Below are 21,863 nucleotides of genomic sequence, written 5' to 3' on the forward strand. Positions count from 1 at the left end.
AGCATGAAACACCATTAACAATTTAACAATCCAATATTCAGCTTTATATCAGACTGGGGATGTCATCAGTAAGGAAACACAATTACTGTTTCTTTACTATTGGTTTTCCCTACTTCTGTCCCATGATATTTCCTCTTTCTTCACATGGGGGATTAAAAAGGAAGTAAACAAGGACCGCATGGCCCATTCAGTGGCTTTTTTTATCGCGCTGCTTTTCCTGCACATAGCAGAAAGTGGCGGCATGTTTCACTTCATATATCGTATTTACCAGAGTCTTTTTTGGTGTGGAAAGAAGACCAGAAGGAGCGGGAGACATGCGGGAGGCAGATGCCGTCGTCAGAAGGACCCGCAAAAAAACGTGAGTGGCCAGTAATGAGCGTGCAATGAAAAGCCCATCTGATTGTCCCCTGGGACTTTGAGAGCCATCATGACAAAGTATTTGAAATATATAGCAGTGAAATTTAAAGTCTTGTGAAAACTGTATGAGAACAAAGATTTAACATTTGTAGTAGCTAATGGAAAGAAAGAGAGAGAAAAGATGGCAGGAAAGTTACAGCAATTTCCAAGAGGAAGTTGGTAACTAGTTCACAATCAATCTACAATCAGACATGATATGCTGCTACCAGAAGTTACAGTTAAGAGGCAGAATTTAAGATTTTTGAAAATAGGATGGAGTTCTGACTTAGAAAGGAGATCTCAAGTTTTCCAGGACTGCGAACAGGGAATGGTCCTGGTAACGATCCATAAATGGAAAGAAAGAGTATGAAAACAGCCCAAACCCCCACCCCCAAACACACACACACACACACACCAGACATGACAGAGCAGACTAGGGTGGTCATATGTCTTACTTTCCAGTCCCATCTGAAGGGGTCCTCTATTTGAAAGTCCGTCTAGTCCAAGTCCAATTTAAAGATAAAAGAACCATAAGAAGGAAGAGTGGAGGCCTTGAAGTTGTCCATCAACATTTGGCAGCTGGACACACAGGTTACCTGGTCACAGTCTTTCCTGCTATGGCGAGCTATATTCTATTACTATTTAAACTGTAGTGATCATTTCTAAATTTGCATACACATAGGTGGGGGTGTATGTTAGATGGCACAACAGCTCTGGATCCACTATGGATGCAGTCAGTCTTAAGGTAAAATATATAAGATAGAAAAATTAACAATGAAGTATTTTAAAAATATGTGCAAGTTTTAATGCAAACATGTATCAACTTTATCTTGCAGTCCTCCTTCTTCATTTTTTTTTTTTTTGGCAGTGCCTAAGTGGCTATCCTAGCAGGGCCATTCACAAAGGAGTAGGAGATGTATCTTGCAACAGAAATTCTTGTTTCCTTCAAGTATCACTTGTTTCTGAAATCTCAAAAATCAGGTTGCCATGAACTCCCATTTTCAATAAAGTTCAATAAAAACAGTGTTTGCTCAGCATAGTGAAAAGTTTGACAAACTTTCAAATCTTGATGCTGAGAGAGTGAGATTCCCAGGGACAGGGAAGAAGCTACACTGTATTAAATATGCCAAGGGAATCTTTTTATTTTAAAAATACCCTAAATATTAGTAGCCATGTTAGTTCTACAAAATAAAAAAGCAATAGCAAGTTAGACAAAACGCTTGGCTCAATGTTTGAAATGATACAATAAACCTTAAGAGATATGTGAAAAATACAATTATTTTGCCCACAAAGCAAACAGCAGCTTAGGTGGGCGAGACATGATTTAGATTAGGGAAGTGACAGGGGGTGGGGCGCATGCACACGCACACACACACAGCCATACTGGTAAAAAAGACCGGACCCTGTGGCTGCATTTCAGGGGTGGGGGATGAAATTACCCTCATCACCTGAAAACACAATCAGTAGATCTAGTCATGGAGCTTTCATGTAACATACTAATATTCCAAAAAACACCGTTTTCCTTAGTTATAGTAACCTAATTTGAGAGATTCCACACGAACACTCACCTGCTTCTGGGTCTGGAGGAATTCTCCACATGTATAAATTGAAGTCATCAGAGCCAGAGAGGATGTACTGTTAAAAATGAAAATACTAGTAAGTTGCAGGAAAATCACTAAGGAAGCCCCTTATATATAAATGGAAGATATGAATAATTCAATTATATAATGCAATAAATATATATTCTACAATCCCATGAACACATTTTACTAGTACAGTGGCAGACTAAATGCTGAAAATATAAAGACCAGGGATGAAATTGGGGGGGGGGGGGGCAGGGAAAGAAAGTTTTCATTTTAAAAACAGCTAGCTACAAAAATTAAAGGCTACAGTCCTATGCACATTTACTTGCAAGCCCCATTGAAATTAGTGGAACATCTGAGTCAATATCCATAAAATCGTATTACATAAACCTATCATTCCAAACTTGTGTTTTTTCCAAATCAAATATTGTTTAGCCTCCCTTTTCTTGTAAAAGAATTCTTCACACAGCACAACTTATATTTAAAAGGCCCACTACATAATATCTCATTGGAATTATGAGGAAGGGCAATACAGTGACAGAGGACATGCTTTACACGTAGAAGATCCCAAGTTCAATCCCCAGCATCCCCAAATAGTGGAGGGAAAGACTTCCATTTGAAACCCTAGATAGCTGCTGCAAATCCGTGTAGAAAACACTAAACCAGATGAGCCAAAGTTCTGACTCAGTATAAGACAACTTCTTATGTTCCTTATATTACATTGCAGTGAAATGTCTGGTCATACAGTATATTGTTTCTCAACATCTCTGGAACCAGATTTTTTTCTCTCCTTCTAGAATCAGGGCTGTCCCTGGCCCAAGACATTTTGTAATCCGGTGTGGCTCTGCCATGCAATCTGATGGTTATGCTTTATTTATTTATTTTATTACATTTTTATACTGCTCTATAGCCAAGGCACTCTAGGCAGTTTACAAATAAAACCATAAAATACAACAAATCAAAACATAATATAAAGCTTTTAAAGTCTAAAAATACCATGTAAACCCAACATAAACCCAGCAGCAGTTACAGCCCAGGGAAAGCCTGTAAAGAAAGATGTGTTTTCAGGAGGTATTTAAAGGATGTTACGTTTCCCGCCTCCCGAACGACAAGAGGGAGGGTTTTCTAGACCGTGGGTGCCACTACATAGAAGGCTCACCATCAAGGTTCTAGTATGACTTCCGTTTGACTTGTTGATACCTGTCATTTTCACAGCACTCAGTTGCAATGTTAGTGTATCTTAACCAAGGGTTAGTTATTTGGCTGAAATAACCAACGCAAATAACGAACGCTGTGCAGAGTTGGCTATTTGAACCACCATCGGTTATCATGTTGTTTGGAGAGCACCGTTGGTTATTTCCTTGGTCACTGTTGGTTATTTCATCAGCCACAGAGTTGCTGCCGCTCTAGTCCAGCTGCAGGATATATTTTTTTTTGCAGCAATGGCTGATGGGATACTAGCAGGAGGACTGAGCGGGGAGAGAGAATGGGGGATGAGTGAGTCAATTCAGTGTAGACTAATAGTCAACTCAACTCTGATCCTAATTCACACAAGAGTTTATTGTTATCATATTGTGTGGGGAGTACACCCTACATAAACAACTATCGAGTTATTACCCAACCATTGGCTATCGTCCTGTCTTTGTAGTTGGACAACCCTGCTTAAGGATACTTGCTGAAATATTACTCATGATGTAACTGTCTTTTGCTGGTCAGGTTAGCTAGCAAAACTAGGGGACCACTTATGAAGCCTAGTTCTGCTGCTTGAGAAATTCTGAACATCTGCTAAATGTCTGACTGCTACAGTGTTTATATGCAGTAAACAACTGTTTTATCTGGAAGAATTATAAACATCTTACTGACTAAAAGAAACAGTACTTGAGTAGGTTGCATCAATTCTAGACTTTTTTATTTATTATCTATTTGCTCTGAGGTCTCTCTCAAAATTCACTCACTCAATATGTTCACTGCATGAAAGATTATCAAGACCTCACATCTCTCATTTTAAAAGAATTCTTAAAAATACATTACTAGTCTGTTTAGTTAGAAAAATGACACACACAATTACACTTACAAATATAGCATTTGCTAACAATGCAGAGGCAAGAAAGTGTGAGCATAATTGCTGCCTCAATTTTAAAAATTCAGTACAGGATTATAGTGTTGTTAAAAAGAAAAAGAAAAAGAAATAGGAACAGAACACCCAAGAATGGCTTTGAGGAGATGTGAATGTTACGTTTTTACTACATTTGACGAATCTCCAATCTCCATCAACCTGCAATCCAAGAAGGTATTCTTCAGGTTTTCGATAAGCAGAGGAGAAGCAAATTAATAGTTTAATTTAGGTTTTTGTTTCGTTTTACCTCTTATGGGACATTGGTTCAGCCTATGCGGCAGAGTCTTGCTATTTACTGTTTTACTCTGTACAGCACCATGTACATTGATGGTGCTATATAAATAAATAATAATAATAATAATAACCAAGGGACACTTGTTTCTGGTTTTTATTTTCTAGACAATAAACTGAGTAAAAAGCAGGCTAAGATTCCTAATTCTTGAGGATTGAAAAAGAAAAAGAAAACCACTTGAAAATGGAGAATGAAAAACAAACATCTTGAAGGTTCACCACTTTGGCAAGTAACTTTTACAGATTACACATAAGCCGTATCATAGGTACAGAATCTTCTCACATGTTTACACACAAGACAAATTTTCTTCTTGTGTTTTAATGTTTATGCTTTCCTGTGCCCACATAGCACCTACACATGCAATTACTCAAATCATTAATAAAGAATATGTCAGACACAAGGGCTCTATCACACCTATTTCCCCCCCAACACCTGGTTTGCCTCCATGCTTTTTTACCTCCATTTCTTAAGGACGCCAAGGTAGTGGTCCCTTTCACATGGATTTGTGGTATTGCGCTACACTGTGAAACCTCCTTTTCACTTGTTTGCTCTTCCACTCCACCCCGCCCCTTCTCCTCCTGCCTCCAATTCATTGGTTGTGGTACTCTGATGGGCATGGGCTCCTTCCCCCTTCACTCTGGCTTTGTCTAGTGATTTACTGATTTAACATTTCATTGGCTGGGCTCCGTTTCTGTTGGCAATGAGGGTGGGGTTGGAGCAGTAAAAAGTCCATTCAACTAACTAAGCACAAGTCCATTTGTTTGACACGGCGTGCTGGAGGAGAACCACCCCTCCCTCCCCTTTTGTCAGCAAGACTGTATTCAAAGTACATGCCCCCAACAAAAGAAAAAGTGAGAGGACAGCAATTTATGGAGGCTTAAGGGCGCATTAAATCCGCTTGGGGAAAATAATCCAGACTTCCCCCACACCAAAATAATATGCAAAACAGAGGGAAAGAGGTGAGATGGGTGCAAGACAAGGATGATGTCATGTGAGTCCCGCACTGCAATACCAGATACCAGACATGGCGAGAGTGTGTTAAACTGCTGGTGTGATAGAGCTCAAAGATGTACTTCTAATGCAGGATGACTGCATGTAACAGACACCAATGCTCTGCAAGCAATGTGTTCCAAACAAAATAGTTTCTTAAAGCTTGAGATGCTGAAAGCTTGGTCCAGATGTTCTGAAGGAAAATAGATCTGTCTCAATTCTGATCAGTTGATCTTTAGGGCAATATTAACAGTGGTCAGAAAAGCAGCTTGCGTAAGACAAATTGCAGCTCGAGGCTCAATTGATATACTAAAGGTATATCAATTTAGAGACAGACACAATGTAAGGTGTGTGGCCTAAAGCAGCATTAACACTGTTTTCAGTGCTGACAAACCCGCCATAATTTCCTGCACCCATTAGCATCTCCAAACATTAAATATGTGTGTTCAAACACAAGATTAACAGTTTTTTAAAAACATTCTAAGTTGTTCTACGAGCAAAGATGTTAAGTCATCAACCTCCATCTGTGACTAGCTGAGAACAACAGAGAGGGGAGGGGAAAAAGGTTTCCTGATGACAAGCTGCTGATTCAGAAGCTTGCCTTAGAAGGAAGAAAATTCCCAGGCGTGGTTTATAGTTACTGCATGAAACATCAATCCCAGAACGCTAAACATGCCTGAAATGTTTAGAATGAGCCATCCTCAGGCTGCTGGCTATGATGCTTCTTGATACATTCTTCTTTGCCCTTCCTTCCTCCTGCCTCTGCCCCCAAAGGAGCATAACTTATGCAGGCTGGAATATGATTGGCTGTGGTTACTGTGGTCTTAAAGCAGTGGGCTTTGTACTTCTGGAATTCAGCCACTCTCAGGAACCAATGTTTTTTAACTGCTGGCTGCTGGAATTTTTTTCAGCATCTTACAGTTTTTATATTTCCTTAGGTTTTGCTGCATACAAAGTATTAAAGAGGAAAAGTAAAACCAGCCCATTTTTCTTGGCTTACGTTTTCCTGCTTCTTTTTGTGTAAAGGCTATTCATGACTGATAGATCCTCTTAAAAATGATCTTAGGCTGCTGTACCAATGCTAAGCTCCTGTTAAGAGTGAGGCAAGCATGTGAAAGACCAAAACAAAAGATTTTCAAAGATGTCTTAGAAAAGCTAGTTAAAAATTCAATGGAGAGAATAGTTCCCCCCCAGGGCTTCCCCAAACAACTATATATTTAATCCTTCCAATAGCAACTGAACAATCATCCTCTATAAATGTCACATCAAACTACAAACATTTGTTTATAATCAATATGCATGCACCATTTAACATTTATTGTATTATAAAAACAAATATATATATTTAAGATATTCCCAAAACTGAAGGGAATGTTTATCACTAAGGCTGCAATCCTACACTCGCTTAACTGGTAGCAAATTCCACTGAACAGAGTGGCTGCATTAAATTTCATGATAAATCATGATATAGCTAATCTTAGCTTACTGTGAATAAAACTGCATGCTTGTGCACGCAATCCATTCACTCCCACTTTACACTTCCCATTAGTGCAAGCTGCTAAACTAATCAGAAATCAAAAGTGTACAATAACATCTGAACCCAGGATCTGGTTTGTTGCTCTCAAACAAACTAGGATTGATAATAAACCCTGGTTTATGATCCTGGTTTACATAAAGGGTGCAACTAACTAGTATTCTAGGTTTAGATGGCATGGTAAGTTTTTGATTTCTGATTAGTTTAGCTCCTCTCACTAGAGGTTGAAAGCAAAGTGGAATGCATGGACTGAGGGCACCAGCATGCAGTTCATTTATGGAAAGCCAGATTCACCAGAATCCAGGCTTACAGTGATGTGTGATCATGGCAAAGGGAGTAAACATAAATAGGATCACACTGTTAAGAGCAAATTGTCTGCTTCCTAGAAGATATACAAGAGCAGATTCATATGTGATTCCCCTCCCCCCGTGCGCTCCCCCAAATGTCCAGTTTTTCTGATAGAAAAATTGGAAATAAAGGGGTGAGGAAGTTGTTTCCCCCCCCCCCCCCCAATCCACCCACGCCAGCCAGGTTTTCATATCTCTACCTTTGGTATGGTACAGTTTCTAAGAGTGTGATCCCAGAAACCCCAGTTCAAATCTCTCCTTAGCCATGAACCCAACTAGAAAGCCGTAACAGCTATTACTCTTTCATTAGAGATAGGAACAGAGACTAAGAGGATAATAAACTGACCAGCATGTTTGTTGTAAGCAATACCAAGAGCATACAGAAGAAGAGTTTTCAACAGTTTAAGTTCTAAATAGTGCAAACTGTCCTTACTTTTGACCCACTCATTGCTGCCCACTAATTTCAATAATCCCATCAACTGGGTACAGAAATGCACAAGAACACCCCACTACCTGGTATTCAGCATGCATAGGATGAAAAATAATAAATAAATAAATAGTGCTACTGGAATTTATACCAAAACAGAAAAAGGCAAGAAAGCTTTTTCTGATAGACATAATTACTGTTGGTAGGTAGACTTTTAGTGCTTTCAAAGTGGTGAAAGCCCCAATAAAACTGACATAAAAACACTACAGAAAGGGGGAATCATGGACTGCATGTTTTAACCAGAAAAATATGCCATTTTAGAAAGACAAAAAACCCAAGGCAGCAAACATTTGGATGTATTCTAGGAATTACAATTCAAAACAGATCTCTTAAAGTCCTCTCAATCTACCTGTTCTAAAACCACAGGCAATTTAAAAGGTCTTAATGAAAATAGAGAAAGTTATTTTTAAGTAGTAATTTGAAAGACCACTCATACACTACTTAACTCTGTTTCAGTACAGTTCTATATGTATCTACTTAGAAGTAAGTTCCAAAGTGTTTAATGGGGCTTACTCTCTAGTAAATGGGTATGGGATTTCATCTGGAAAAGGTCACATCTACCCAATGATGTAGACTGACTGATGGGTTGTTGAATTTCAGTTTGGGGTTCCTATTTTAGTTGTTAAATTTCTGCAGAAAGCTTCAATACTTTGTTAAGTACTGTTAGTTCTCAAAAAAAGTCTGTATCACAGATCCCTCCCACAGTAAGGCCAACAAAATATAACAATTGTTAATTAAGACAGAACATCAGGCGCTACATAGTTTTTCAAGCAAGGAAAATCTTTCTAAAAGCAAAGAAAAGCAAAGACAACAATATAAGATAAAGTTATGTTACTGGTGAAGTAACAAAACAGCCACAAACACATCCCAGTGCCCAAGTTAATTTTCTCACTCTCTAAGACTCCAATTACTTTAAAGACATTTTAAGAATTATTTAAACTAATTTTAAGAAAACTCTTGAAAAAATCCTAGCCTTCAACTGCTTTGAAAAGTATAATATTTCCTTCTCTCTCTCTCTCTGATTTGATTTATACCTCACTTTTCTACCAAAAAATGGTACTCAAGGTGGCTTTGATTCAAAATCACAAGTGAATTACATGACTATGTCTTTTCACGTCTTCAATTTAAAATGTCTAGTGATAGCCACTGCTGCCCTCCACTGCCAACATACAGTAATTCCAATGTTTCTTCCCACTATGTGGGCTATGGGCTTAAGGTTTTTATACTGTATTTCGTAATTGTGTTTTAACCTGTTGGGTGTTTTTACTGTGGTTTTAATTTTTGTGAACCGCCCAGAGAGCTTCGGCTATTGGGCGGTATAAAAATGTAATAAATAAATAAATAAATAAATAATAAAGGTTGTGTGAAAATACAAATATATAATTTCTAGCACTTTGACAAAAATAAGTAAATCCGAATTAATCATAACAAGTGCACTTGAAAAAACCATCATAAAATTTGCTTAGTTCATTGCTCCCTCAATTTTCCTGCCCACAGAAGGCCTATTTCAAGTGTTTTAATATAAAACATTGAGCCTGTTCAGATGTAACAGCGGTGTGCGAAGCCAAATCATGGAATAATTAACCTATTAATTGTGGGGATACACACCATGCGAGCCACATGCGACTCCTGCGTGAGTCACTTCCTGTATGCATTAACAACTCTCAAATGCTACCTTTGAGGGTTGTTTTCGTGATATCCAAACAAAGGCACTTGGGGTTGTTTGAAGGTTAAACAACCCAAGTTAACCCATGGCTTGTTCTTGGGTTAACTTGGGATTGTTTAACCCACAAACAATGCCAAGTACCCCTGTATAGACGTCACAGAAACAACCCTCAAAGGTGGCATTTGAGGGTTGTTAGTGCAAATGGGAAGTGGCTTGAATGTGGCACATGGCATCGCAATTCATAGGTTAATTAGCCCATGATTTGCTGCCAGATGCTGCCATGACATCCAAACGAGATCAAAGGTTTGCATAATAGCTTATCCACATCTACTACTGTAGTTTATAATTTCAAAACATTGGTAGGTATGTCTGGCATGGGTAGGGGTTGCTTATCAATCATAAGCCAGTGAACACCAGTGCTGACAAGGATTGTGTGAGAAGGTATAAAGTCAAAGGTATTTTTGACAAACTGATATTTTGTTTAATGTAGGCAGGGCAAATGGTAAGCATACAATATCAATTCCTAGTGGTGTAAAATACACAAGCTTTTGAATTACTCTAAATCTTTTTGCAAAGCTAGCTATGCAGAGAACAAGACCCCTGGTTTATTTATTTTTAAAAATAACTAAGTAAAGAGTAGGTGTTTTAGCCATTGCTATTTGTAGGGACGCTGTGTTGAGAGGCAGAAACCATGACATCCTCAATCGGAGTCTCTCCGTGTGCAGAAATCATCATAAGAAAAGCTGGAATTTTTACTGGGAGTGTTACCAGTGATTGCCACATTCCTGAAGCTTTCCTATACAAGCGTAATGTCAACAAAGGAGACTGAGTGGTGATGTAATGTCTGAGGACATGCCACAGAGTCAAGATAATTTTTATTATTATTATTCACAGTCTCACAGAGCATACATTAACTCTTGCTTGAAAAAGGCATCAACTTGTGAATGCTATTACCAGAGATGTGAAGTTTTGCTATACCTACAGTAAAGTAAAATTTGGTTTCAGAACTGAGCAGAAAGAAAGAGGCAGGGCAGGTTCAAATCAACTAAGGAATCCACTTAGTCAAATATCCCAAACAAAAGTCCTGAAGCCCACTAGTTTAATACTAATCTTCAACACGTGACCTGCTTTAGGGTTGTTGTTTTTGTTGTTGTTTCTTTAAGAGAGCTCTTCTTTCTTGCAGCTTTCTTCCTCATACAGCAGGGGTGGGGAACCTCTGTCAGCCCGAGGGATGAATCCCATTTCAGAGAAGCTCTTGGGGGCCGCATCCCAGTGGTGGGTGGGTTTGAAGCCAAAGGGGACAGGGCCGAGGGCAAAAGGTCTGGCGCCATTTTTTTTAAAATGCCAGCTTATTGTAATTTTAAAACTCTTGCTGCCAGTACTTAAAACTATTGCTGCCAGTGCTTAAAGTCTTAGGAGAGGCATTTGAACATTTTAGAATTGGGGACAACTGCACAATAACTGGGAAACCACAAAATGACCAGTGGCTGGGGGAAAAGGGGTGGACGCAGGGGAAGGAACTAGGCCATCTGGGAAACCCTGGAGGGCTGGATTGGGACCCTGGGCCTAAGATTCCCTGCCCTGGCATCCGGTCTAACTAGGATACATGTTCACAACAGCAGCTGTTCTTTTGTTTTTAATTTCTTTTCCCTTCACCCCTTCCCTACCATACTGTACCTAACCCCCTCTTTTTTGGCACCCCAGTTCTTTTCCTTCAATAGCAAAGGGAAACATTTCCCCCCTTAATAAAATGGCCCTGCTACTAATATGATCCATCACACACCCTGTGTGGATCATGACCCACTAGATGATGATCAGCATCCAAAACAAAGAAATAAGCATAATTTCTTATTATGTTTTTAGAGTTTTGCACCAGCCTTCTCAAACCAAATCAACATATGCACGCAAAGTGTGCTCCCATGTTAACTTCTTCATTAACCAACGGACAACTCAAAAATAAATAGCCAAATAGTGGTTGCTCTTTATGGCATGCACATGGGCATCCGCTCAAAGGGGCTGCAATCAATTTCACAGCCCCATCTGCATTTCCCTGAAACACCGAGTCTTGCCCATGTGGCTGGAAATTGAAAGGAGAGACAGATGGGGCAGAATTATATCATGACTGGAATCCGGGGGGGGGGGGGATTCTGTGAAGCTTCCCCCCCCCTCCACTTGAAAAATTCCAGTGTTCACCTATGGGTATGCAGTTCGTCTGCAGTTATCTGCTGTGCAACTTCGCCATTTTTACAAAAAAAAAAAATAACACAGTAATAAAGTGAAAATGGGCACATCCTAGCGGTAAGCAACTGCACGCAGCTTGCCATGTAGTGAGGACTCCATGGGCGGCTTTAACACAACTTTCATAGGATGACTTGATTGTGTGGAAACAGAGCTTGAAGGATCACATTCCCATTTCAGTTTAGTATCAAAGGACTTCCTTTTGGCCCCCTACAGTGGCTAGTTGTAAGGTCATACCAGCAGGATCTGGTGGAGGGAGTGTGGGACTTCAACCAGAGATACTAAGGTTCTAATCACTGAGCAACTCAGTGGAGGACCTTGGGCCTGTCCCCATCTGGCAGCCTAGTTCACCTCACAGAGCTGGCTAGTTGTATAGATAAGTTGGCCTGCCTGTGCTCAAATTGGGCAGTATAGAAATGCAATAAATGAATAAAATTAACTTTTGTGTTTTAAATGAAGGGGAAAACCTATATATAGGTGCATCAACCCTGTGTTCTAATGCCATGTCTTAAATGCTCCCAAAAAACCTATTTATGTAGCTTTTAGAACTTAGCAACTAATGCCCCTTACCTGATCACGATCGCCTGCAAAACAGCAGCTTTTCATGGTACAGGAGTTAAAGTAACCCTGGTTGTCAAACTGGAAGACAGGCAGACGTGAGTGGATGTCATAAAGGACTGGTGGCAGCCGACGTCTGAGAGCAAGCAGCTGTGTTCCATTGCTGTTAAACCGCACACTCATGGCACTCTGAAGTGATAGATTTCCACCATACCGGAGCAGGGAACTAGGAAACAGGAAACCAACAAGGATCAGATATGCTGCTACAATTCAGCTACCACGAAGCCTGTATCTGCCACCTTCCCTTATCACAGAACAGCATCAAAAGAGTTCCAGGGACAAAGAACGTTGGCATATTATAGTCAGAAATCCTAAATAAGATCCTGGACATGCGGGAGATACATTGAGAGGCCAACAAAAGAGGGGGGGGGAACCAAAACTCAGGCACCAGTTCTTAGTTTCAAAATTCTGCAAACAAATTTCAAATAAGTAGCCACATTTGTTTCTTTTAAAATATTCTTTTATTTGATTTGTCCACCGCTCTGATATTCTTGAATGGGGAGCAGTATATAAATATTGTAACTAACTAACTAAATAAGTTTCAAGATCCTACTTTATTTAAAAGAAATAAATTGTTTCAAGACCCTAACCCATTTAAAAGATTAATTCAAAAGAGAGCAGGCAATCACAACTCACTTGTTCTATACATTTCAGAGACTTGTGTCTAACTTTAGCTTGATCAGAACCTACAATTACCTGTAAACTCGCCTAGAAATAACTGCCCAGTGAACTCCGGATTTGTTTCCAGTAATCATAAATAGGGGTTGGCTTTGTACAATCCTACATAAGTCTGTTCAGAAGTAAGCCCCATTCAGTGGGACTTACTCGTATGTAAGTGTGTAAGGATTATAGCCTAAGTATCCCATAATACCTTAAATTTATTGTGACAACAGCATTCATTCCTCATCCATTCCATGTAGCAAAATAAAGTAGGCTCTTGGCTATGAAAGCTCTTTTTTTAAAAGATACAACACTAATTCTGGCAGGCACTCATAAAGCCATTAGTTTTATGGAATATATTTGCTAGTCTTGCAAGTGTCACAAGAGATTCTTTGTTTTTGGAAGGATTCTACTGATCCAGAAGAGTAGGAGTAGGAGTACTGCGCTACTGTATCTAGTTGTTATAGTCAAAACATTCTATCTTGCAAAGTGTGGATTAAGAGATGCTTGAATGTATGAAATATCAAGTTAGGGGCTAACTATCTTCTAACAGCATCTGTTGAGGACACAATGCAATTAATTATATTAGGAAACAAAAACCTATAAAAGCTTTCTGATATAGCATGATAAGAAATTTTAAAATATTAATCTACTAAAACAGCACAATCTCAAGCCATCAAATGCCCTCCTAACTAAAAACTATTGAAATTAATCCAGAAGGAAGCCTGACCATTAGAGAAACCAAAGAAATGGATTCGTCATTCCAATTTCCAACATTGCCAATTGCCTCCCTCTGTCCCTTTAAGCTTCTCCTCCAGTCTTTCACACAATACACAGATAAATTATAGAATTCACTTCCACAAGATATAGTGATGGCCACCAATTTGGATGGCTTTAAAGGAGAGGATCAGACAAATTCCTGGAAGAGAAGACTATCAATGGCTACTAGTCCTGATGGCTATATGCTACCTCAAGTATCATAGGCAGTATGCCTTTGCACACCAGTTGCTGGGGAACGTGGGTGGGAAGGTGCTGTTACACTCATGTCTTACTTGTGGGTTTCTTGTTGCCAGGTGGTTGGCCCCTGTGTGAACAGAATGCTGAACTAGATGGAGACTTGGTCTGATCCAGCATGGCTCTTATGTTCTTTCAGACTCCCCCCCCCCCCCGAACTCTACCTGTCACAGTCGAATAATTTATAGACATGCTTGGTGGGATTCCCGTGTTGATTGGGTTATCACTTAAGAACATAAGCAGAGCAATAGCCTCAACCTCTTCTACAAAGTTTGCTACCCATTTGCCTTTGCTTCTACACTCTTAGTTACCCTCTTGGCAAGTAAGGTTTCCAACTTTAAAAACAAAGGAGTGGGGCTGTTTAAAAAAGCAGCTTGACATTCGCACGTGATAATGCTCATTCCAGTGCCACCATAAACTAATTTCTGCAGAGTAAACAGCTGTTGGAGACATAAGAACAGGTCAAGACAGGCTTCTTTTCTTGGTTAAATGGCAACCCTATTATCAAGCCATTCTCCCCTTCTCATATGACAATACCGAGCCAGAAATCTAAATAATTTCCTGCAGGACATACATTAACGTATGTAGGTTGCATTGGTAGGCAAGTTCTTCCTACAAAGATGATGTTGCTTCTGTAGAGCACCAGCGACATACTATTGGTGCTAAATGTTATGTACAGTAGCAGCAATGAACCAAGTTTTAATTTGCAAGAAAGGCAAATGCTATTTTGGGCTGCATTAATAGAAGTATAGCTTCCAAATCACGTGAGGTACTGGTTCCTCTCTATTTGGCCCTGGTTAGGCCTCATCTAGAGTATTGCGTCCAGTTCTGGGCTCCACAATTCAAGAAGAACGCAGACAAGCTGGAGCGTGTCCAGAGGAGGGCAACCAGGATGATCAGGGGTCTGGAAACAAAGCCCTATGAAGAGAGACTGAAAGAACTGGGCATGTTTAGCCTGGAGAAAAGAAGATTGAGGGGAGACATGATAGCACTCTTCAAATACTTAAAAGGTTGTCACACAGAGAAGGGCCAGGATCTCTTCTCGATCCTCCCAGAGCGCAGGACACGGAATAACGGAATAACGGGCTCAAGTTAAAGGAAGCCAGATTCCAGCTGGACATCAGGAAAAACTTCCTGACTGTTAGAGCAGTACAACAATGGAATCAGTTACCTAGGGAGGTTGTGGGCTCTTCCACACTAGAGGCCTTAAAGAGGCAGCTGGACAACCATCTGTTAGGGATGCTTTAGGGTGGATTCCTGCATTGAGCAGGGGGTTGGACTCGATGGCCTTGTAGGCCCCTTCCAACTCTGCTATTCTATGATTCTACCTAGTCCCCCCACCCCATCAGGTCATGTACTTAGAGAACCCTACAGGAAGCCTCTCTCTTGAGCTGCTTCATACATCATGCTTTCCTTTACACACAGGGAGTATGTTCTGTGCAAGAACCATGACATTTGTAAGTAGATAACCATGTGGCTTGCTAGAGCATGTACAGAGAAGATACACTGTTAGTGTTACTCAAGATGATCTACTCATAAAAGTTGTATTGCTTCCCCTAACCTGTAGCAGATGTGTGAAATGTGCCTTTTAATGTCATTTGACATACAGGCAGCAGATAATACAGTAAACAAAGCAAGGGCCGTGGAATGATAAACTTTAAATTCCTTCTTTTGTTGTTGTTGTTAGCTTAACAGTGCAATCCTATGCATGTTTAGAAAGAAAAAAGTCATACAACTGCCAGCATTCCCCAGCCAGCATGTAGGGGAGATGTAGGACTCCCGCCTCCCATCTAAAACATGCACAGGATTGCACCCTAATTCAGATTCTATTAGTAGCCAGTTCACCCACAAAAAAGAAAGACAAAATAACCAACAGCAGCTACTGTCTGCATCAGCTAATGGTTTCCTTCCCAGGAAAAATAGACAGCTGAAACAAAGTGTCTGCTTTTTTATTTTATTTTTAAGATGATCTTCTTTGGCAAGGATTTTCATTTTCCTGAGGCTAACCAAAAAACGAAACAGACACCACCACCCCGCGCAAAAGAAAAACACCCACACACTTACTGCCGACAAAGTGCAGAGGAAGAAGTTACAGCACAAGAGACTGGGAGCTTTTACTTTATTTTTATTTATTTTTTAAAAAGAAATGATAATAATTCCATTAGTTATATTATTAAATCTGCATATCTTGATAAGTGACAGACCTGGCTGAGAGAGCTGTACGCTAGTCAACGGCTTCAGGAAATTACAGCCATTAGGGATGCAGGGAAAGGAAGGAAGGGCTGCAAAGCGTTGACAGTTTCTAGCACTGCTGTTTACAATCTAATGAAATAAAGAATGACCTTAAAAAGGAATGACTGAATGCTTGCAACACTCAAAACAAACATGGGCTAATACGCAGTAGTTAACGCAATTGCCATGCTGATAGTTTAGCCACTTGATCTCAGTATTTCTAGATGCACAATAAGTATTTATATGTGAGGGCATGGCTAGATGAGGGGGGTGAAGGGGAATGAGCTCACGATACGATGATCGCGAGATCCTCCCCCGCAGTCTACACACGGCATGCGATGTCCTGGGAGGAAGAGGACATTGCGCCCGCCATTTTGTTTTTTGTTTTTAATCAACAAAGAGCGCAGGAGTGCTCCTACGAAAAGACTGAGGTGTTTTTTTTAAAAAAAAACCTCCTGCTCCCCCCACCCCACTCCTGATGGGCACAGAGCTCCTGAGGAGCTCCACGCCCCATACCTGGTTCCCGGCTCCTTGTGGTTACTCACAAGGAGCTGGGACGAAACTGGGACAGCCGGCCACAGAAAAAGTCAGGATTAAAGGGTAGAGCAATATCCCGGGGAAAGGGAGGGATCATCCTTCCCTGCTCCCGGGATCCCCTGTACGTCATGTGGACGCACAGGGATGATCCCCGGGATATTGCTCCGTCTAAACTTGCCCTGAAACTCTTAGCTCGTCAGTAAAAATGGTTTCCTTAGGGGTGGGGGGAGAGAATCCAAAAGTCACATAGGGTACTTTATTAGGACCAACAAACTCTTAATAGGGCTAGATGTTAACACACAAACTGGGGGGATGATGTTGTAAGGCAGGATGAAAAATAGTCTTTAAAGTGAAATGGAACAGATTTTTGTAGACAAGTCTAAAAAACAGCCCTGGAATTATTGTGGCTTCAGGTAGGGATGCTTAATACTCACCAATATGTAAGTTGCAACAGCTCAGTTCACAATTATTTTCCTTACTCAAATCACAGTTTACTAACACCATCTAGTGGCAGGGAAGCCCTATAACTACTTCGTTCAAAAGAGAAAGACCACACTGGCTTGGTTGACATGACAGGCTGTAGTTCACTGTGGGTTGCACAATATATTTGGACAGGAATTTTGCATTGTTTCTGGAATCTGGCTGCTTTAGAATATGATTTTTTTTAGTTTTAATTTGTTTTTAAATGGAGAACTTAGCCATTATACCCACTCACCTTGTTACTTTTGTTTTAATTTTTAGAGCAGAAGAGAACACCTCCCTACAGGCACTTTAGATAATGATCTTATCTCAACCTTTTCCCCACCCCCACTTTTCCCCAGGAAACAGCATCATAGTACATTTATATCCCAGCCTTCCAGCATTAAATCATCTCTGCATCAACCTACATTTCTTCATTTGAGACAGGAAGGGCAAGTTCTCTCCTGAAAAGGGAGGGGAGAGAAGAAAGCATGTGTTCATTGATCTCCTAGCTGTGGCTCAGGGGAAACCACAGTTGCTTCCACAGTAGGCCTATTTAGCATTATATGGTTAATACTCTTCTACAATCAGTTGGAGGTAGATTAATTTATAACAGTGATCCCACACGGATGCTATTTTTCCTGCTGGCTAATGGCTAACATCCCACAAGCCCTGTCCACATGGTACTGGTGGGCAATATCTCTGCCTACATTTTCTTATTGGCAAAAACTTCATAGTGCCACTATTCAATGCGGCTCCACACAATATTTGGTTATTTGTGCAAATGACTTTAGTGTACTTTAAATGTGTTAAACAATTTTTGTGGCACCTAATGCACTTCTGGGCAAAAAAACAAGACAATATAAAAATGGCAAGTGCAAGTCACCGAGACTCTATGATGGAAAGGGGGCACCTTTTAGGCAAGGCAATGGTGCAGATGCAGCCAGACAATGGAAAATGGAACAGAAAGATGTGGATAGAGGCACTATCTCCAGCTACATCACTCCCCATGTCATGGAGCCCTCTTCCACAGAAGGAGATACATGTGGAGATAACTGTAGCACCATTGTAAGGATGTCAGAGCAGTCTTATCTGAAGTAAAAAAAACCTTTTTTTACGTTAAATACGCCTTAGAAAATGGAGAACAATGGGGGAAAACATGGAAATGCAATGGTTTGGGAGCATCACCATCTGGGTTCTCTGGAAATGACTGAGCAAATTATGTCAATTACAGAGAAAATGGCTAGTGTGGAAGTATCTACACCTACCTAGTCTAGGATAGGGAAAGGAGCAACAGATCTTTAAAATCCCCCCCCCCCCCGCCGCCAATACACCTTGGCTAAATAAGACATTTCACTGACAATAACAGGCAAGTTCGTAATAGAATGAGCTTGGGAACTGCCTAGTGAAATGCTCTTCATTTGAGGTTCTCAAAATAAAAGTTGAACAGATTTCCATCAGGCATACTGCACATTTTAAGCAGGCATTCTAATAGATGATCCATAGCTCCCTTTTCTATAGACACAAAGAGAATTGAAAACTTTTGCAGAACACATTAATATGTTATAAAAATTACTAGCAGTAGACAGCTGTGGCCAGCATGTAACAGGGTTTTTTAACCAGTGATGTGTGTTTTCTGGAAAATTTTGAATTGGAAAGTTTTCCTTGGAAAATAGGTTAATTTGCATAGAAAATTTTCAGTTTGTAAATGTATATGAAAATGTTCTGATGCCCTAGAACAGGAGGGGGGGGTGGCCCTCCAAATGTTTTGGCCTACAATTCACATCATCCCTCACCATTGGCTATGTTGGCTAGAGCCGATGAGAGCTGTAGGCCAAAACATCTGGAGGGCCACAAGTTGCCCACCCTGCCCTAACGTATCATGTTTATTTTACTTGTATTTAGTAAATAACACTAAAGAAAAAGTACCCCATGCTAATTTTTTGTCCCAGTACTCAGTATTTGCCCTGAAATATTTGAGTGGGGGAACTAAAGGAGATGTGATTTAAAACTAACAGAATTTAAATGTTATATTATGTCCATTTTTTATTGAAATATTTGTAAAACTGTAAAGACAATAGCATGTATTCTGTTACATTGTTTACATTTCAGAAAAACACACACAAATGGACTGAAAACTGTTGTCACACTAATTTTAGCAACCCAAAGAATTGTGCATGATGTGCTTTCAACCACTCATCTATTTTAACGGAATTCAACTCTTTTCCAGTCTGGTTGCTGTGACATGTTCAGTTTTGCCACCACTATTAGTTCTATTTCACCCTGGGACATATATGCATTTCAATGACATATGTATTATCTCACATACTTGCTACATATAATCACCTGAAAATCATCAATTACAACTTTGAAATGGCCTGATATTGTATTTGCAATTGGGCATACATTCGTTTTTACTAATAAACTTATGAAACAGATTTTTTCTCCACAGGAAAATAAAACACTAGAAAATTTTCCATTCGGGAAAATTTCTGGCCCTGCATCACTGTGTATTTTTAACACACATATATGTGACTCTGTGGAAAAGACAAATATGGATTTCCCCTTCGGAAAAAAAATTCGCCTCATTTCACTGTTGTGAACACACAAAAACGTGACTCTATGGAAAAGACAAATATGGATGGCTTGGGGAATTAAGAGCTCAAGCAGTACAATAAGCAGTTAAAAACTCCTGGATTCTGATATAGATTAATGAGCTGCGTCTCTCTGAACCAAGACAGCTTTCCTTCTTAGGATAGCAAACTTTATGTTAAATCCCAGACATGTGGAGATCCATCAGACTGTGCAATATTACTTTTAGCCTTCTATAAAAAACAATGTAAGAGAAAGATACAGACTTATTTATAATGAAGATTTATAAATTGCTCTTCTGCCCACTGGGGTCCACAAAGTAATGCACAATTTAAACACAACAATAATTCACTAAACTCACAACAAATAAAATAACAGGAACAAAACGTTCTTCAAAATAGATCAAAACAATATTAAAACCCACTAAAGGTATAGAGAAGCAGTACAGTTTTGACTGCTTGTCTAAAAATACAGTAGGGATTTTTACAGTAGGGATGGAGCCCACCAGACCTCCCTCAGGAGGGAGCTCCACAGTCAGGGTACTGCTGTGGAAAAGGCCCTGTCGGCTGTACCCACGAACCTTGCCTCTCTGGATGGTAGGACATGTAACAGGGCCTCTGATGAAGACTGCAAATTATGTGTAGGCTCAGACATGAGGAAGCGACCTTGCAGATATCCTCACAGCAAGCTGTTTAGAGCTTTATAGATCGAAGCTAGCACACTGAATTGCACTTGGAAGCCAGTGTAGTTGGCTTGAGGCTGATGTTATAGGGTCCCTAAAGTCTGGCCACTGCATTTTGTCCCTAGCTGCAGTTTCTGAACACTTTTCAAGGGCAACCCCAAGTAGAGTGCATTACTGTAGTCTAAACAAGAGGTAATTAAGACTTGGGTTGTTGTGGTCACATCTGCCTTCCCCAAGAAGCTGGGTAAATCCACTCCTGGCCACTGCTGCCACGTGGCCATCCAGAAGTAATGCTGGATCCAAGAACAGCTCTCAGTTGCAAACCTAGTCCTTCAGGGGGAATGTAACCCCATCCAGAGTAAGCTGTACTCCTAATCCCAGGTTGGCTTGTCTACTGACTAATAGAACCTTAATCTTGGCTGGACTGAGCCTGAACACCCACATCCAGTCCCTCACTGTGTCCTGACAATGGTTCAGAACTTCCGCAACCTCTTTGGCATCAGTTAAAAGAGAGAGAGCGTGGGGGGTGGAGGGAGAGCTGGGTGTCATCAGCATAGCGATGAGACTCACCCCTCAATCTCCAGATGACCTCTCCCAACAGCTTCATATAGACATTAAAAAGTACAGAGGGGAAATAGAGCTGTGAGAAACCCCATAAGCCAATGGCTCTGAGGCTGAGCAATAGTCCCCCAGCACCATCTTCTGGGAGCATTCAACTAAACAGAACCAGAACCATCCCCCCAAAAGTGTCCCAAGTCCCATATCAGCCAAACATCCCAGAAGGATACTATAATTGATGGTAACAAATGCCACTGAGAAGTCCAGTGGAACCAACAAGGATGCCACCTGCCTGTCTAGTTCCAGGTATAGGTCATCCACTATTTCCATCCCCAAGCTAGGCCTGAGCCCAGATTAACTTGGGGATGGAAATAGTTTTAATGGACTTCTTAAAAAAATACTACACATTATTAATGCTGATTTTAAATTCCAATTTGGCTTTTCTCTTCCCAGTTTTATAAAACAATGCATAAGAAAGCAGATTATGATTCTTACCTTTGGGGTTTGCGAATATCCCAGAGTCCTACACCTTCTTTTGAGTTGGCAGTGGCAAGTAATCTGGGCTCTACTGGATTGAACATCACACTATGAAAGGCTGATGGATAATTTGCCAAGCAGAAAGGCTCTGTTGACAAAAATAAAGATCAATTTATTTATTTTTAAAGATAGAGTGTCTCTTGTGCAATATTTTGACTTCTGACTAAACCTTCTCTTAGTGTGAGATTTGCCAACCCTGGGTACAGAAATGTAAAACACCTTTTCATCAGAACAGTACTATCTACCAACAGAAACCAATCAATTTTACTAAATGGAAGATCTTGAATCTGTGATCATCACTAGCAAATATTTTAATTTGGATTTG

General features: G+C 40.2%; 1 protein-coding gene across 1 annotated transcript in view; it reads right to left on the reverse strand.

Annotated features, from left to right (window-relative positions):
• Positions 1 to 21,863, reverse strand: part of DCAF5 (DDB1 and CUL4 associated factor 5) — a 52,433-nt gene that overhangs the window by 11,406 nt on the left and 19,164 nt on the right. Inside the window, exons 5-7 of the mRNA XM_063117585.1 lie at positions 21,497 to 21,626; positions 12,220 to 12,433; positions 1,965 to 2,031 (exon numbers count right to left, since the gene is read on the reverse strand). Coding sequence (XP_062973655.1) covers positions 1,965 to 2,031; positions 12,220 to 12,433; positions 21,497 to 21,626 — 411 coding nt within the window. The remainder of the gene's footprint in view (positions 1 to 1,964; positions 2,032 to 12,219; positions 12,434 to 21,496; positions 21,627 to 21,863) is intronic.

The sequence above is a fragment of the Elgaria multicarinata genome, chromosome 2 (assembly GCF_023053635.1).
Source record: "Elgaria multicarinata webbii isolate HBS135686 ecotype San Diego chromosome 2, rElgMul1.1.pri, whole genome shotgun sequence".
Taxonomy (NCBI): domain Eukaryota; kingdom Metazoa; phylum Chordata; class Lepidosauria; order Squamata; family Anguidae; genus Elgaria; species Elgaria multicarinata.